Below are 19,051 nucleotides of genomic sequence, written 5' to 3' on the forward strand. Positions count from 1 at the left end.
AGAAAAGGAGAGAAGAAAAGAAAAGAAAAGAAAAGAAAAGAAAAGAAAAGAAAAGAAAAGAAAAGGAAAACTTGTGGTACCTGAATGTATCAGTCGGTTAAGTGTCCAACTCTCAGTTTCAGCTCAAGTTCGTAAGATTAAGCCCCACACTGGGCTCCGCACTGACTGCAGAGCCCGCTTGGGATTCTCTCTCTCCCTCTCTGTCTGCTCCTCCCCTGCTTGCCCACACGCTTTCCCTCAAAATAAACATTAAAAATGGTACACCTGGTTGGCTCCATTGGTTAAGCATCCTACTTCGGCTCAGATCATGATCTCGTGGTTCACAACTTTTGAGCCCCGTGTCGGGCTCTGTGCTGACAGCGCAGAGCCTGGAGCCTTCTTCGGATTCTGTGTCTCCCTCTCTCTCTGCCCCTCACCCACTCATACTCTCTCTCAAAAATAAAACCATTTAAAAACAATTTTTTAAAAAACCAAACATTAAGAAAACACCACAAATGCACCAAAAACAGTAAGATACCTAGGAATAAACCTAGCCAAAGAGGTGTAAGACCTACACTCTGAAAATTATAAAACACTGGTGAGACAAACTGAAAAGGACACAAAGAAATGGAAAGACATCCCATGCTCATGGATCAGAAGAATACTATTAAAATGTCCAAGCTACCCAAAGCAATCTACACATTTGATTAAACCACTATCAAAATAACAGAGCTAGAACAAACAAGCCTAAAATTTATATGGAACCACAAAAGACCCCGAATAGCCAAAGCAACCTTGAAAAAGAAAAGCTAAGCTAGAGGCATCACAATTCTGGACTTCAAGTTATATTACAAAGCTATAATAATCAAGAGAGTATGGTATTTGGCACATAAACAGACACAGAGATCAAAAGAATGGAATAGGAAACCCAGAAATAAACCAAGAACAAAATAGGAAACCCAGAAATAAACCCACAACTGTGTGGTCAATTAATCTGTGACAAAGCAGGAAAGAAAAGCCAATGGGGGGAAAAAAACCAGTCTCTTCAACAAATAGTCTTGGGTAAACTCGACAGCAACATGCAAAAGAATGAAACTGGACCACTGTCTTACACCATACACAAAAATAAATTAAAAATGGATTTAAGACCTAAATGTGACATCTGAAACCATAAAAATTCTAGAAGAGAACACAGGCAGTAACCTCTTTGATACTGGCCATAGCAACTCCTTACTGGATACATCTCCTGAGGCAAGGGAAACAAAAGCAAAAATAAACTACTGCAACTTCATCTAGACAAAAAGCTCTGCACGGTGAAAGAAACAAACTACAAACCTAAAAGACAACGTTTGGAATGGGAGAAGATACCTGAAAATGACATATCCAATAATTTAGTATCTAAAATACATAAAGAACTTATAAAACTCAACACCCTAAAAATAAATAATCCAATGAATAAATAGAAGACATGAACAGACATTTCTCCAAAGAAGCCATCCAGATGGCCAACAGACACATGAAAAGGTGCTCCACATCACTCATCATCAGGGAAATACAAATCAAAACGACAAGGAGATACCACCTCACACCTGTCAGAATGGATAAAATTTACAACACGTGAAACATCAGGTGTTGGTGAGGATGCAGAGAAAGGGGAACCTCTTGCACTGCTGGGGGGAATGCAAGCTGGTGCAGCCCCTCTGGAAAACAGTATGGAGGTTCCTCAAAAAGTTAAAAATAGAACTACCCTACAACCCAGCAATTGCACTACTGGGTATTTATCCAAAGAATACAAAAATACTAATTCAAAGGGATACATGCACCCTGATGTTTATTATCTACAGTAGCCAAACTATGGAAAGAGCCCAAGTGTCCAGTGACAGACGAAGGGATAAAGAGGCAACATGTATACAATGGAATTTTACTCAGCTATAAAAAAAAAAGAAATGAAATCTTGCCATTTGCAAGAGAGTGCAATGCTAAGTGAAATAGTAAGAGAAAGACAAATACCATAGGATTTCACTCATATGTGGAATTTAAGAAACAAACAAGCACAGGGAAAAAAGTAAGAGAGAGAAGCAAACCAAGAAACAGACTCTTAACTATAAAGAACAAAGTTGGTTACCAGAGGGGACGAAAGAAGTGGGGGATGGACATGAGGGCACTTGTCATGACGAGTACAGGCGACATGTGGAAGTGTCGAATCACTAGACTGTACACCTGAAACTAACGGAACACTTTAACTCCCGACAAAACTTTAAATACACAAATAAAATGCACTACAAGTTAAAAAAACAACCCCCACTATCTCTTTGGGGCATCCCTACCTGCCTCTCGCCTTTCCCATGGTCTACGGTTCAGGTGCGTTTTGGTGACTCACCCTCAGAACCCAGCTTACGCTTACCAGCCACTCAGCTGCTCTGTGCTCTCTGCAACTCCCCAAAGCCCTAAGTCATGCAGCAGCCTGTGACCTCAAAGCAGGTTTCAGAGGTTTTATTGTAAACATCTGCATTTTTCTGAGATGAACACAGGTTTTTAGAAGACCCCATTTCCAGGGATTCAGATTTCACAAAAATGTTACTAAATCTTGATTTTGCAGGAGTACTCAGGTAGGCAGCACTGTCTAGATGCGGGAGTTACAAAATGGCAGTGCCTTCAGGTGAGGTCCCGTCTTGAATGCAGTGTTTAAGTGTTTTAGGATCTGAACAGCTTGAGACAAGGTGAATGAGGCCCTGCTCCCACAACCTGGTTGGTCCAAGTACACATGCGCTATCATAGTCTCTAAATTCCTGAAGTCACCAGAACGTCCCAACGCAGCCACAGGTGCACTCCCCTTAATAAATGCACCTGCATCATGGGCCTGGCCTTCCAAGAGGCTCCCTGGTATGAACACGTGAGTCAGGTATGCAAAATGCAACAGGAATAAATGTCCCCTCTGAAGGCAATTTAGTAACCAATTGAGAGTAATTCAGTTCAGGGAACTAATATCTGAAGACATACTCTGATACCAGTCTTGTTAGTCCACATGTTAGAAGAATTCATTAATTCCAACTGTAATCAGCCAATTTAAACTGCCTCACCAAAGGGTTCACCAAAACCTAGACTAAATCAACCAACACAGCAGCATTACGACTGTTTTATTAACTACTTATCTGTGCTTTCTAACTAGACAGAGAAAATGTACCTTGTGTGACAGGAGAGCACATACTCACTGGCTCAGGGGGTGGACCAAGAATCTACTGAAGGTCCTTCCAGTCCTTGAAGTGCAAGGATGGACATCCTTCCATCCACCCACAGGTCCACATGAGCTAAGCTGGCATACTTCACATAGAAAGGTATGGATCCAACCCCACACCAAAGCCCAGAAGCATTATCTATAGGAGGAGCTACATGATCAACCCAAGCAAATGTGGCCATGCCTCCAGTACGCAGCGTTCGCTCGGGCCCACCCTTAGTGGGTTTGTTCTGACCATTAGAGCACAAGGCAGTAATGCTTTCCACATAGGAGATACGAAGTTAAGGGTTTTGAATGAAAAATACTGATGCACTAACTCCTACACAGGAAAGTTTATTCTGCTTGCCAGAACTATTAAATTCAGCTCATTGAACTAGTACTGTCCAGTTATCCACACACAGAAAACTCACAATGTGTGTGTAGACCACCGCGTGTGCACACTGTGGTCTTGGCTGTGCCTACTGCACACACACTATCACGGTGTGGTGACATTCCAGACTCTTTAGTGACCAGTATTTTACAGTCGCCTCCAACTTCTCCTCTTTAGGCTACAATAATGTCAGTTATCACCTGATGCATATCAGATTAAGATAAAACCTCTTAACCTTCATTCATGTAGTTAAATCTCACATTTAATATGAATTAAGCTTAAGAATCTTGCAAAAGTGCCACGGACTAGATGTACTCACTGTCAGTTTCTCCTCCCGTTTCTTCCGGTAACCAAAGGAATTCTTCCTAGAAAAGAGGAAAGCAAAAGACTAATTTTTTCCCACCGGGAAGATTTTTCACTGAGCACCGGTACGTGCACACTTATTCGGTCTTTATTCCTTTGTAATCTTTTACAGATGACTTTTGATTATAATACCCCAACTTTAGGGGCACCTGGGTGCTCAGTCAGTTAAGCGACCAACTTCAGCTCAGGTCATGATCTCACAGTTCGTGGGTTCGAGCCCCGCGTCAGGCTCTGTGCTGACAGCTCAGAGCCTGGAGCCTGCCTCGGATACTGTGTCTTCCTCTCTCTCTGACCCTCCCCCGCTCTCACTCTGTCTCTCTCAAAAATAAACATTAAGAAAATGCTTTTTTAACCCCAACTTTAAGAAATATAAACAAAATAATAATTTCATAGTAAAAGACTACAAGTGATGTCTAGATAGAGAACTTAAAAACAAAAAGAAAAAAGAAAAAAAACATTTACTGATAAAATTTTCCTAATACTCATTTAGAATTTTTGTTATGATAGAAATACCTGAACGTCCATTCAGTTGAAATGACAAGATATATAAAACCTGACAATCGGCCATCCAGGTGAACTGTTAAACACTGGTAATGAAATGTATCAGATGAATCATTAAAACGGAAAGACCCCGAAGTAGCCTGGCCTGCTCTCCCTCTCAGCCCCAACATGACCCACCGTGTCAGCACTACCAATGGTCTACTCCAGGGTTTCCAAACCCCAGGCATTGCCTATCCCCAGCAGCCGGCTGTGTGCACAAGGCTCTAGATCTTTGCGGGCAAGCGCCCGGAGTCCATAGCATACTTTCATGCTGTGGATGGGCTTATGTGGCCTAAGAGTTCAGAGTAACTCTCATTTAGAGTTGTCTTTACTTACTTATCCCTTTGTCATTTCAGCTGAATACACTTGTACAGTGTAAGCTGGAAAGGAGTTCAAAGAAATAATCTTGACCAATTCCTTTCCTTTACACAAAACCCACAAGCAGCCTTGCCCAGGATGGCCTAGCTAATTAGGACAGGCTGAGAGCCTTCCACTTTTGTGCCGAAAAAGGACACTCTGGGGCCTCTGGCTAGACCCTCTAGGAGAAGCAACAGTGCAAACTTCTAGGACTTCGGAGCAAAGCCATACCCTTTCCTTTAGAAAGTACTCCAGAAAGGCTCCCGCTTTCAACTGGCTCCCAGTGGAGACTACATGCCGGACCATGGGACAGCAAGTGACCATGGACTCGAGCTGCCCATCAGAAATGGGGCACTAAGCCCCAGGGAAAAGCACAAACGCCAGCAACAGCTCTCGGTCCACTGCTGAGGCCTCCTCACAGGGAGTCCCTGAGAACAGTGACCGGGGGGGGGGGCAGGGTGGTCAGTTCCAGACTAGCACCAGGGACAGCCATGCAATGTGTGGACGCCTCCACTCCACTCCACACCACAATCAAAAGTGCTCCCCAAGACCAGTGTACAGGGGAATCTTTCCAGACCTAGAACTTCAAGCAACATTTGCTGCATCCTGTGTCTGGAGGCAGAAATAGCTCTGCAGCAGGAGGCTCAGGGTCTGGCTGGACAAAAGCCTCGCAGAGACTCGCCCTCAACGTATGGTGACGAAGAGCCCTTGGGAGGAGGCCGGGGAAGAGACAGCGTGCGCACACCTGCGACACACACAGCACTTCAGACAAGACCCCGACAGCCGGGAGAGAAGAGGTGCACCTATCTTGCCCCAGGGGCGCAGCGATCACGTTGGGGCCCTGCCACCACGCCTGGCCCGTGTGTCCCTACCGGTGGGCCCCGGCTGGCTGACAGCACTGACCTTTTTTTGTCCTGGCTGGGCCTCCACCACTGTGTCGGCACCACAGGCATGTCTCTGGACATGGTGCCCGGGCCACCCGACCAGGGCCAGAGTGTCCTCAGAGGACAGTCCTACCTCAGGAGACATAACACGGGCTCCAAGGTGAGCGTGGCACAGGGCTGGAGTGTGGAGCATAGGTGGGAGGACTCTTCACTATCACACCTGACTTTTCACCAGCACCGTGCTTCCTTCCTGGGCCCACAACTCTGAGCCTGGCAGTCGCTCTCAGCATGTGACACACCTGAACCCAGCTGGCGGTCACTGCCACACAGGGTGGGAGAACCACAAGTGGTCCCAGGGGGCTGCCGGGGCCCCTCATATTGCTCCTTACCACCCAACAAAGTTAAAGGAAAATGAAACAAAACCTAAGAGAAAGAGGGACTCCTGGTGGCTCAGTCAGTTAAGTGTCCAACTCTGGTTCAGGTCACAATCTCACGGTTCGTGGGTTCGAGCCCCGTGTCGGGCTCTGTGCTGACAGCTCAGAGCCTGGAGCCTGCTTTGAATTCTGTGTCTCCCTCTCTCTGCCCCTCCCCTGTTCATGCCGTCTCTTTCTCTCTCAAAAATAAATAAACATTAAAAAAAATTAAAACAGAAAACAAAACCTAAGAGAAAGAAGGTTGCTGGTACAGGGGCACCGGTGGGGGACACAGCCACTTTGGCTTGCCCTCCAGCTGAAGACGCCTAGGCACCAACACCCTGTCTGTTGACATGGCAGGCGTGAGCACCAGGATGTCCCACGGGGGCAGCCGCAGTCTGGAGGGTGAGGGTAGCCCTCTGTTGGGAAAAGCGCAAGGCGGTTCCTGCTGTCCTGCAAAGTCCTACCGCAGAACAAGATCACCCGTGACTGTGTGGCCAGAGGTGGCCCACATGGGTCAGCCGGGTGCCCTTCAGTTTCCGCGACGCCAGGTGGCCCTGTCCTTCCACTGCCAGGACACTTCCTGTGGAGCTTTTCCCAAGACGCCAGAGGGAGATGGGGAGGCAGAGAGTGGGCCTATGGACTTGCCCTCCCGCTGGTACTTCCTCTGAGCTGTCTTCTGAGGAGGACAGACCGGCGCCCGCGGCATCACCCAGGTGACAGGCGCGGCCTCCTTCAGGTCTGGCCTCAGCTCCGCAGGCCCTGCGGCAAGCCTCTGGTCTCTGCTGTCCCCCCCCCCCCCCCGCCCCAGCCCCGTGGCTGGCCGCAGCCTCTGTGTGGCCTCAGTAACCTTCACCTCTCCAATACCCATCGAGCTGACTTTACGGCAAATGTCCTGGTGACGTGTGGCGGCAGGCTGCAGCCAGCCACTCAGTCCCCTGGCCCCACCCAGGCCAGACCGTGTAAACTGACGTGCTACCAATGCAGTGCACTGTGCCTCTGGGCCCCTCACATGCCCCAGAGCGCCAGGGACAGAGAGGAGCCCACGCTGCAGGAACCTCTGTGTGCAGACATTGTGCTGATGTGCAACACTGGGAACATGTGCATCTAAAGTTTTCCAAGTTGGTGAAAGAAATGCTTAGGCGGGCTGAACCAGTGCAGGTTACCTGTCAGAAGGGATTTCCTTCCAGACAGCCCCATGCACAGCCGACCACCGAGAGACCAAACCGGACGGACGCACTCACCTCTGCCTCTTCTAACCTTACTCCCAAACAGAGGAGGAAGGGGCAGGAGGCGGGGCAGCACGCACGCTGCCTCAAGGAAAAGTACGGAGGTCCTGGGCACAGCCCGACATCAGAGGCACGGGAACGACCAGACACCGAGGGACCCAGGGTGTTAGTGTGTGTCCCACGGACAGCACGGGCACATCTCCACAGAGTGTGGCCAGCGGGCACCGCTTCACCAGTACGGCTTATTTTTCCAAATACATTTAGTACAAATGGTCTGGTCTGCCACAGCCTGGTCTGCCTGGCGCACAACCCACTCACTACCATGGAAATGGAGCAAGGCTGAGATGCTGGGCCTCTACACGGGGAGGTGGGGGGGAGGAGGCCTCAGACCCGCAGCGTGGACACTGGTGTGTGCAAAGCTCCAAATGTCCACCAACGACTGTGACCTAATGTGGTTCCTGTCCATCTACAGCTCTTTCCACAATGTTATATAAAGAAGAGGAAGCCTGTCAAGTCTCTGCGCTCGAGTGACCCTCTGAGTAATTACATAAAACCTTTGATCTGATGCTGTGTACTGTATCTGAAGAGGAAATGCTAAACCACGCCTGCAGAGGACACTGGACAATGTTCACAGCCTACTGGGACAGGCCGCAGCTGTCTGATAGCAGCTCGCAAGGACTCACCTCCCTCTCCCTAAACCAGGGGGAGATTCCGCGCTGCTCTGCTCCACGCGACCAGACCCAACCTCCCTCTTGGCGTAGGCGGGAGGGTTCTGTATCCGTGTTCTAGGAGGACCTGTCTGCCGTGCCTGTGGGCTCCGAACGCCATTAATTAGACGGTCTGCAGTGAAGTTAAATATCGAAGGGCTTTCTAACAGTCCAGGTCCTCTCTCTGCACTGGGAATGGCATGGCGTAGATGAGATTTGCTAGGATTCCTGGAAACAGAAGGTTTGCACATGCTCAGTGTTAAAGCCATCGTGGCATCATAAAATGACCTTGCTAACATGAAATGACTCAACTAAAAGGTACTTTCTATTTAGAAAAAAACAGTACAAACATTACTTAAGAAATAGTTAACGCATGCTGTGTCCGCTAATGTGAATCTACAAAGTATCGACGTTCTGTGTTGCGGCGGCCCAGGTCCAAATTCAAAGCAGGACCCCACGGCCACAAGCCGCAGAGCACCTGTGCCTTATGCAGGCACTCCGGCACACATCTCAGGGTATGACCTCAGTGCGATTCTAGGCTTCCAGCGGTTTCATCTCCACTGGTCACATGTGTCCCAAGAGCTCGTCAGAAAGAGCTTCTCCATGTACTAAACGTGACTCGAGCACGTGGGAAGGACTCCCCGCTTCAACACGGCTCATTCTGCTCCACTCAAGAGCACAGCACAGCGTGGCAGACCTCTTACCACAAACCCCGGGGAGCCACCACGTCTCCACCACTCGTGGAACTTGCCTGCTTCTTGGAGGGTACTGTCTGAGCGAAGTCAGAGGAGACGCTGCAGGTTTGAAGGTTGGAGACGTAAACCCATTTATAAATCCAGTATTTGGAAACGGAGTTACCTAGATTCATTAAAAACAAACAAGTCAGCAAGCCATAAACAGCCTTCACGCTGGCTAACGGTGCACCTCATGGTCATTGGAGTTATTTCTCGACTTGCCAAGTAGGCTCTGCTCCAGTTAAGGCTTGAAATATTTCCCGGATGAAAAGAACATGGTGTTAGATTATTGCCAATGACCAATATTTCCTGAACCAGGCTGGGGCTGAGGCCTCCTTCTGGGCCGACTAAGGTGACCTCCCCACAACAGCCCCCCAAGGAAGCCAACCTACACCTGTGGGGGCTGGAGCTAAGCATATGCTGTGACAGAAAGCAGATGTTAGACACAGCTTAGGACCAAATAAAATTGTTTGCTGATTTAAAAAAAAAAAAAAAAAAAGCAACAGAGGGGAAACTCTGGGGGCAAAAGATACACTTAGAACTTTGTGAGAATCCTCAACATGCCATCTGAGAATAGCTGCCAGAGTGAGACTATTTAAAAATCTATCAATCACACAGGAACGAGATTTTAAATCGCGTAAGATTGTGAATCATGGTAAGACCAGTTGTGACAAATCATTTCCTGTATGTACTCTTACATAGAGAACTCTGGTATTTGAGTAATTCTGCTCAAGAGTTTAAAAATAAATTAGACCCTCGGGAGCACTCAGGTGGCTCAGTCAGTTAAGCGTCTCACTTTGGCTCAGGTCACGATCTCACAGTTCGTGAGTTCGAGCCCCGTGTCAGGCTTTGCAATAACAGTTCAGAGCCTGGAGCCTGCTTTGGATTCTGTGTCTCCCTTTCTCTCTCTGCCCCTCCCCCACCCATGCTTGCTCACTCACTCTCAAAAATAAACATTTTTTAGAAATAAATAAATAAGTCCCTAACCCAATCATTTGACATTACTTGCTGAGAATTAACAGGTACTATCTCTTCACATCTGCTCCAAATGACACAGTGTGCTTTTGAGCAAGCAAAAGGCCTCATTCCTGAACCAGGGTCAAAGGAACCACCTGAAATGGCCAACCGACCCCTAGTGCCAGACAGGCACAGACGCGATGAGAGCGGTCCGAAAAGCCACGTAACTCCAGAGGAAGCAGACAGCACAGTGCGCCGGCTGGCCTCCCCTGGAGAAATTCTTCAATGCCAGAGCTCAAGGACTCTACTCCCCATTACGGTTCTCTCATGATCTGCCGGCCACATGGCCACTGGTACTTTCAACAGAACGTAGCATTTTTAGCATGGGGGGGAGGGGGAGAAACCGTGTCTGCAGTGTCTCCAGACCTCAGGCCCTGACGGTGCCCATGACCACCTCTCCCGACTCCTGTGGCCCCACAAGCCACAGGCACAGAGTGCGCGGCCTCAGGACACACCGGAGATGCCACACAGCCTGGCTTCCCCTCGGAGCTCCCTGCCTCAGCCTCCGTTTCAGCTCAGAGACACCCAGCACGCCAGCCGGCCGGTGCCCCCGCACACCCACTGGCTCTCCTACAGCCCCCTTCCTTCCACCTCCTGATGAGCTCAGCAGAGAGGACATCACACCAGGTAAGCCCCCACTGTAAGCTTCACGGTATTCTGTCCAGGTCCCGTTTTCCCAGTTCCCGCCCGCCTGCCTGACACCATGGTTTTTCCCAGGCTGCGTGCTCTTAGGGACGCTCATCTGCACGTGTGCGACAGGCACGGACACCCCCAACCCCACCTGAGTTGCTGCTCCATCTCTAACAAGAGCCCCACATGACATCCCCACATGGTGGTGGGGCCTGGCTCACAGGCCTCTGCCACATCCCCCACGTGACCCCAGCCCCACACAGCTTTCCCCAGCTCGGTCCACAGTCACACCCTCAAGACCATTACTCAACTCCGACTTCCCAAATACAACCTTCCACACGTTGTGCCCTTCCCTGTCTCTGGCCCCACCGACACCTGCCCTGCGGCCTCATGCAAGCCTGTCCATCAGCCCATCCCCACTGTCCATGGTGGGAGCCCAACGACCGGGGCTGATCACAGTCCTGATTCTGTCCCATGCCCAGCCGGGGCCCGCCTGACCTCTCTAAGCTCTCCAGCGACACAGCTGGGGAAAACCACCTGGACCCACTACACAGGCCAGTCAGTCTGGGGCTGGTGGGAAGAATAAAGCTATAGGTCTCCTCGTCCTCCACTGTTAGAAGCCTGTGAAAACATCTGTGAGTCCTTAAAAGTGTCTCCCCTGGCACCCCCTGTGCTCAGAAGTAACCCCGTCATCCCAGAGCTCGGATCACGTTTTGTGTTTTACTGGGAACTACACGGCTTAGGAAGGTGCTGCTACACAGGACGGCAGGTGGACCCCGCCAAGGATCAAGATTAGAACCTTCCACTTTTTCAGTGTACACAGCGGCACACTGATCTCCCGATTAAATTGAGGTCTGCTACAGGACCCGAGGGTCCGTTTCACCACGGCAGACTGTAGACCCGTCCGGTTCCCCTAGAGGCCCGGGGCCCCACCCTTCTGAGCACCTGGTGCAGTGCCCACCACAGAACCTCCGGCTGCATAAGCTCCAAACACCGCAGGACTCACCAGCGGCGGATCAAGATAGCTGTGTGTGGCCGACCACGTCTGGGGAGCAATCAGGCTGTACAGGGGGAACTGCTGCTGAGGGCTGTAGACCGGAGGTAAGTAAAAGGAGGCTGTGTAGCGCTGCTGCGCGTAAAGGCTCATGTCCAGAGGTCTAAATCCATTCTTTGGCAAAAATGTGTTTATAGCTATTGCCTTTGCTTTTATCCGTGCCTGTGTGAAGACACAGAAGTGTCTGTGAGAATACTGAAGAAGTGATTTGCAAATACAGAGAGTCTAAGGAGTGGTCTTGCTTACCTTAATTGGTTTTCCTTGAAAAGTCTTGACTTCTTCTCGAAGATATTTGTAAGCCTGAGGGCAAAACCATCCACAATACCACTGTGTTATTCATCTTAGAAACACAAGGAACTGGCAGGTAACTCACTACCTCAGCTAAGGAATGGGGTCATCAAAATACGACGGACAGAACCTAGAATGGGGAATTTTAACCTACTCTGGGTCAATGGTTCCTTAAAAGAACCTCTAAGAGTGAGGGAGCCTCCAGCAAACAGTCTCATGCTCAACATGTGACCACGATTCGAGCAGGACTAACAGACACCGTAGAGCCTCCCACAGGCCACCAGCCAAGGGTCCTGACCTGCAGGTAATAATGGATACCAAGTCCCCAGTCATAACTCCAATCTGAAAATGGAATTACACGGTTCAGGAGAACATTGAGATTGCAATATTCCGAAGTCCCTGCCTACGTGGCTCCTTATTCTTCTCCCAAGTGCACTCCTTAAGGCTCTGAGCCACCTGATCTGACCTGGGCCCGTCACACGCGCCCTCCTGGTGAGGACGGCGCGCGCCTGCCGCGCTCACAGCTCCTACCTGTCTCCAACCGCCCAGCTCCTCCTCTGTCCTTTCCCTTCCAGCCCATTAACACCCATCCTTCAGGTTTCTCTCTTCTGAACTTCATTGCATTCATGTCACTTAACACGTAATATACACAGCTGACCCTCAAACACGGGTTTGAACCACAAAGGGCCACCCACATGCAGACTTTCGAGAACTACAAGACAGTACTATAAATGCATTTTCTCCTACTTATGATTTTCTTAGCAGTATTTTCTCCAGCTTATTTTATTCTAAGAACACAGTATATAAGAGACAAGGTAGGAGTTAGTCAATTGTTTATGTTATCAGGAAGACTTCAGGCAGCCCAACAGTAGACTAGCAATAGTTCACACTTCGGAGAATCAATCATTACACGTGGACTCCCCACCATGCGGGGTCGGCATCCCTAACCTCCACGCTGTTCAAGAGCCACCTGTGCTGGCAATCCCTTTAAGCACGTTAACGTTTCCCCCAGCAAGACTCCTCCTTGAAGGGCAGAGAGACCATCATAACTCCCTGCCTCTCCTCCCAGAGGGCCGCAGGGCCGTTTCAACTGTCTTACGACACACAGTGACACCTGGTGAAAGTTAAGGTGGTGTTCCAATTTCCCAAAACACTTTCTAAGTATTAAAACTTTTCTCCGCCCGAGAAAAGAAAACATAAAAGAAAAGAACTCATTTTCACATGCTGCTCATCTTACATGTCCTTAAGAAATAACGTCATATGTTTTACATATTGCTACAAAAACTATTTGCACAAACACACCTATTTCAGTTTCTACAACATGATTTCCCCTGCACTTTATATAATCAAACTTAGTGCCACAATGCAACAGTAATCTCAACACCCACAGTCAGGCCCCCTACGCACAACTTAGGTTAAGTATTAAGTACTGGTAACGCTGGGCTTCAACAGCGGTGGGAAGGACTTACCTGCTGTGCATCAGCTTCTGTTTCAAATGTAATAAACCAATTATCATTATAGGCAAATTCACAGTTTATGAATTTCGGTAAATTGTCTCCTTTGAACAGTGCTTCTACTTCCTACAGGGACAGAGAGGCAGAAATTAATTCTCGGCTACACTGCATCTGTCCTTACCAAATAGAAATGGTATGGACACTGGAGGACATATTCTTAGACACAGAGTCCAACATACTGATGGCTAGTAAACCTCTTCCAGAAGAGCAGAGGTGCTGAGTGTGGCTTCCAGAATCAGGTCCCCACTGCCACAGGAAGTAAATCCACTACGTACCAAGTGCTTTTCTTAGGACCAAGGTCCCTTTAAGGTAAATTAACGTGCTGACATTGCTGCACTGCACTAGAGAGCTGGTAACTACACACCTGGGGAAGGAGGGTGGTAATCTGAGAAATTTAAAATTAGCTGAACTTTTGGTTTTGGCCAAGATGGGCCAGGTTTATGCTCCCCAAAACCAAAGACAAAATGTAGGAAAAGACAGTTTCAGAAAGCAGAGCTCAGGCCATACAGGGCAGATGAGCCTGCGAGTGCCCAGCTTGGGCCCGGAGTCCCCATGGAGACCCCACAACTCAGTGCCAGGAGGTGAGCGCTGACCCATCCCCACGAGTCCAGGGCTCTCAGTGGGGCTCGGTGTGCATCAACAGCCCCTGAAATGACCAGAGGGAACAGCAGCAGAGCTTGCCGGGATGGGGGCGGGGGAGTGTCTCCCCACCAGACACAGTGGGAAAAACTCCCAACTCACAGGACCTCAGGCAGTGCACACAGAAGGGCCCGGCTGCAGTGTGCGGAAGAACGAAGAACCGGCCTGGAGTGAAGGCAGCCTGGCTCCCACCTAACAATATGCCTAAAGGGTCAAATTGAACCTCAAACAAAGCTCAAAAATGACTACAGGGGAAGAATACAAAGACATTCAGGACCCAATAACACAAAATCCAAATGCCTGGCCTCCATTCAAAATTCACCAGATACACAAAGAAATGAGAAAATATGACCTAAGGGAGGGAAGTCCATCAAATTAGACCCCGAACTGATACAGATGACAGAATTAAAAGGCAAGGATATTAAAATAGTTGTTAGACATATATTCTATATTCACAAAAGTAAAGACTGAACATGTTAAATAGAGATATGGAAGAAGAAAGAAATAAAGACCCAAAATGAACTTCTGGAATGAAAAATGCACTAAGTAGGATTAATGGTTAGTTAGAACTTTGAAAAAAAAAAAAAAGAAGGGAGAAGAGAAAAACTATTTGAAGAAATAATAGCTCAGGACACTTCAAGTACAAGAAACTTACCAGCTACATCAAGGTGTATCACAATCAAATTGCCTAAAATCTTCAAGGCAGTAAGAAAAAAGAACAGTCACTACATACAGAGGAATGGAGACAAAAACGAAGGACCCATCCTCAGAAACAACGCACACCAGAACACAGAAGGACATCTTCAAAACACAGGAAGGATAAACAATCTTGTCAATCCTGGATTCTACACCCAGAGAAAGTATCTTTTATAAAGGACAGTAAAATAGACATTTTCTCAAACACACAAAAGCTGAAAAAACTCACTACCAGTAGACCTGCACCCCAAGAAATAAAGGAATACCCAGGCAGAAAGGAAGCTAAAAGGAAGTCTAGATCTAGACATGGAATGAAAAGCACTGTAAATGGTACATGGTGGATAAATATGAAACACATCTTTATTTTTAATCTCTTTAAAAGAAAATTGACTCGTTTAAAGCAAGCACAACAACAAAGCACTATGTGGTTTAGGACTACACAGAATTTCTGAGCACAGACGGGCGTGAGAAGTGGGGGACCATCTCAGAAAGGTGAACAAGTGGTACTATATTAAGGAAAGGCAGATGCTGATACACTTCGGTGTCGACTACAAACCGTAAAAGCCATCACTAAAACAAAACAAAGAGTTATATCTAATAAGCCAAAAAGGGAGATAAAAACCACGTTAGCCCAAAACAAAGGGAGGCAAGAAAACAAGAACAGTATAGACAAAGAAAACAAGCAGCAAGATGCTAGATTTCAACCCAATCACACAGTCACTTCCAGGATAATGGCGCCAGCTCCGCACTCAGAAGCAGAGATCTCCAGGGTAAGGAAGGCGCGACCCAACTGTGGGAGGGTCCCAAGAAGTGCCCGCTAACCACGAAGACACGGACGGGCTACGTTAACACAAAGACGATGCACTGTGCCTACGGTAACACAACAAAGCTGCAGTGGCTATGTTAACACCAAAGTCGATTCCAGAGCAAAATACTGCCAGGGAAAACAGGGCCATCTGATAAAAGACAGTTCATCGCCCAAATCAACTATAATTTAAAAACTTTTCTCGTTGAAAAAAAAATTAAAAAAAAAAAAAAAAAAGGGGCGCCTGGGTGGCGCAGTCGGTTAAGCGTCCGACTTCAGCCAGGTCACGATCTCGCGGTCCGTGAGTTCGAGCCCCGCGTCAGGCTCTGGGCTGATGGCTCGGAGCCTGGAGCCTGTTTCCGATTCTGTGTCTGCCTCTCTCTCTGCCCCTCCCCCGTTCATGCTCTGTCTCTCTCTGTCCCAAAAATAAATAAACGTTGAAAAAAAAAAAAAAATTAAAAAAAAAATAAATAAATAAAAACTTTTCTGAGCACCAACAAGCACATGGCTGCTTTCCAAAGACTGCTGGCCGCCGGCCCCCAAGAGGGGCTCTCTGCCACCTGTGCTCGGGGCGGCCTCCTGTCCTCTCACTCAGCTTCGCATGACCACGTCTGTCCCCGTTTCTTTACTTGGTCAACGTTTAATTTATCATAGTTTCCTCTGAGCCTTCTCTCTTAAAATTTCCATGGTTCAAGTTTTACAACACATGTAGGATATGCTATTTGGAATAATATAAATACACCACGATCAGTGTCCGCAGTGAAAAGTAGAAAATTCTTCTTGGTTATAGTCTTTACAAGTATCTTACAGGACCTATGTCTTAAATACTACTGTGAGTTAATACAGGCACCCAAACTGGCAGGAAGAAACAGGATGATCCTTCATATTTGGAACCTTAAAAAGAGGACCAAAAATTCAATCCAATTTCTTTTTCTTCACATACTATAATACAGAATGAGTAAAAACGAGCCTCAGTTGAACAGAAAGTAAACCCCGCTAGAACAGTGCCATACGCAAGAAGGTGTGATTTTTTTAATCCTATCAGAGATTTGTTAGAACTCTCACCTTTGTTACACTCCACCAGAAACTGTCCTTCCTAAGCCTGCACGTACACTAATCTATCTTCCCTACGGAGAAGGAAGAGAATGTCCACAGCATGACTGACCCAGGCCTAACTCATGGAAGACCCAGGACTAAGAAAGCAAACTTCCTGGGTCTTGAAGTGTCCGCACAGCAGCCAGCCGGCATGCTCTAACCAGGCCAAGAGCTGCCTCTGTTAAAGCCCCACCTCACGGCTTTTCATCGTCCCAGGTGTGGCCAGCGGGTTCCACTGGCCTGCAGGGTTTACACAACGCGCCCCAGCATGAGCATCTGCACGAGTAACACATTTTCCAGCAAAGCAGTAACAGCAGATCACTCTTCAGGACTCTTACGCTATCAAATACTGTAGTTTCCTAAAATTACTGCCTAAGTTGGTACTACTCAAGTTTTGATCTCCAGGCCCCGTTTCCACAGAAGGGACGTGCCTGCCTCCCCCTGTGCCAGCATCAGCCCTGATGTGGGCAGGCCAGCCGGCCAGTCCAGGCACTCGTTACAGCACATTCTCTCAACTCTGCCGAGTTCCCCCGTTGTCGTGGAGATGCTTGTCCTGAAAACTTATTTAACGTAAAAACATGTTCCTTGTCTTAACTTGTGGGTTTATTATTTTTAACGAGTATTTAAACCTTTCTCACTTTTAATTTCTAAACAGTGAGTTACCAACTCTCCTGTACTGTGTAGCGTGAGGTACACGGTGGAGTTCTGGGACACTATCAGTGTGTAGGTCCTGCGAAGAAAGCATCACTGTGCATATTCTTAAAAATATACCCCCCCAAAACACAGAAATACACAAAAATAAACAAAAAACCCACACAAAAAATGGGCAAGCGTGCTTTGGAGGAGAGAGGACTTACTTCCACAGGGGTGGACTCGGAGATTTCACGCAGTATCACGATGCAGCGGTTCTGATTTGGCCTTACTTTTTCTCCCTTCTCGTCCACTTGGACTAAAGGTAAAGCTACAAAGAGAAGAAGAATGAATGGTAAAACACAAATACTAAAGCTGACTAACCATTTGTACGCTGTCATAAACACTCCTGTGCAGTGTGCTACATTATATTTACTAAATGCACCGAAGAAACCCGCATACAGTGGGTCACTGTGACACAAACCATCGGAAGTTTTTAAACCCGTCCTGCATTTACAGTTCTCTAAACAAAGGAACATGGGAATTCAAAAAGTCCTTTAAGAGCTGCAGTAAATTTAACACCCTGTACCACAGATTCTAAAGAAAAACAACTAAATGGAGATCACAACTCAGAGTTAACTGGCTTCCTATTTCCACGAGTCCCTATCATAAAATAATTTTCTGTCCTATTATGACTTTCTATTTTAAACTCACAAGAAGGTGCCACATGTGCCTCACCCAGCTTTTTCCAGGGACGACACACCCACCGTCAACACAAGGAAGCTGGTGTTGGGGCAATGGTGTGCACACAGGGACAGGCCTGAATCAGACCTCACCAGTGCTTACATGCACTCCTTCTCGTTATGTTTTGTTTTTGGTGTCATGTCTACGAAACTGTATTGCGTATGATCAGAATCGGGGCTCAGTGCTGTCCACCCCGACGAGCTCAAGTTAGCAACATCAGGAATGGAAGAATGACTTTACTACAGGTTCTATTCATATTTAAAAGGATCATAAGGAAATATGAAAAGCTCACACTAATAAGTTAGACTACTTACATGAACTAGAAACATCCGTAACAATACACACCACCAAAGCACACCCTAAAAAGACAGTCACCAGAACAGGCCTGGATCTAAAAGAGAACTCAAGGCCCAGACAGTGTCCTTGGAGAATCCTATCAAATATTTAAGAAAAACATAAACCAATCCCACAGGACAACCTCTTTCAAAACACCAAAGGTAACACACTCCAATTCAACCCATGAAACCAGAAGTTCTCTGCTCTCCAATAAACTAAACAAAGACATCAAAAGCAAGAACTATGCACCAATACCCCTGTGAATACAGATTAAAAATTCTTACCAAATTTTGCCAAATTGAATCCCACAATATTTAAAAAATGGTAATAAATCACGACAAGCAGGATTTATCTCTGTAACGAAAGGTTGGTGTATTAAGCAACCGAAAATTAAGCAATGTAATTCACCACGTTAATGGAGTAAAAAACAAACATAAAAAGCCATACAATTACCTCACATATACAGACAAAGTATCTAGCAAAATCCAACATTACCCCCCAAAATACTCAGCAAACTAGGAATGGAAGGGAAACCTCACTCAAGAAAAATCAGCATCTAGCATCACACTTACTGAAGACAGGACAAAGCAAAACCACTGTCCCCTCCATGCCTGGTCACCACTGTACCAGAGGTTCGAGCAAGGGCAGTCAGGCAAGAATCAGTATATCAGAATGGATATAAAGAGGGAAAACTCTTTATATTCATAGGCCAACAGGCTCATTTCTATGCAGAAAATATGATAAAATCTTCAAAACAACTAGAATTACAGTTTAACAAATTTGTAGTATGCA

At 47.2% G+C, this 19,051-nt stretch overlaps 1 protein-coding gene across 3 annotated transcripts in view; it reads right to left on the minus strand.

Annotated features, from left to right (window-relative positions):
• LARP4B (La ribonucleoprotein 4B) overlaps positions 1–19,051 on the minus strand; it is a 93,449-nt gene that overhangs the window by 12,668 nt on the left and 61,730 nt on the right. For all 3 annotated transcript variants that reach the window (XM_047064918.1, XM_047064919.1, XM_047064916.1), the window contains 7 exons: positions 17,407–17,510; positions 13,270–13,380; positions 11,759–11,812; positions 11,465–11,674; positions 8,829–8,935; positions 8,054–8,305; positions 3,904–3,949 (listed from right to left, as the gene is read on the minus strand). In XM_047064918.1, coding sequence (XP_046920874.1) covers positions 3,904–3,949; positions 8,054–8,305; positions 8,829–8,935; positions 11,465–11,674; positions 11,759–11,812; positions 13,270–13,380; positions 17,407–17,510 — 884 coding nt within the window. The remainder of the gene's footprint in view (positions 1–3,903; positions 3,950–8,053; positions 8,306–8,828; positions 8,936–11,464; positions 11,675–11,758; positions 11,813–13,269; positions 13,381–17,406; positions 17,511–19,051) is intronic.

The sequence above is a fragment of the Lynx rufus genome, unplaced genomic scaffold (assembly GCF_022079265.1).
Source record: "Lynx rufus isolate CCGP_SWC_20201006 ecotype Redwood Valley unplaced genomic scaffold, mLynRuf1.p SCAF_7, whole genome shotgun sequence".
NCBI lineage: Eukaryota > Metazoa > Chordata > Mammalia > Carnivora > Felidae > Lynx > Lynx rufus.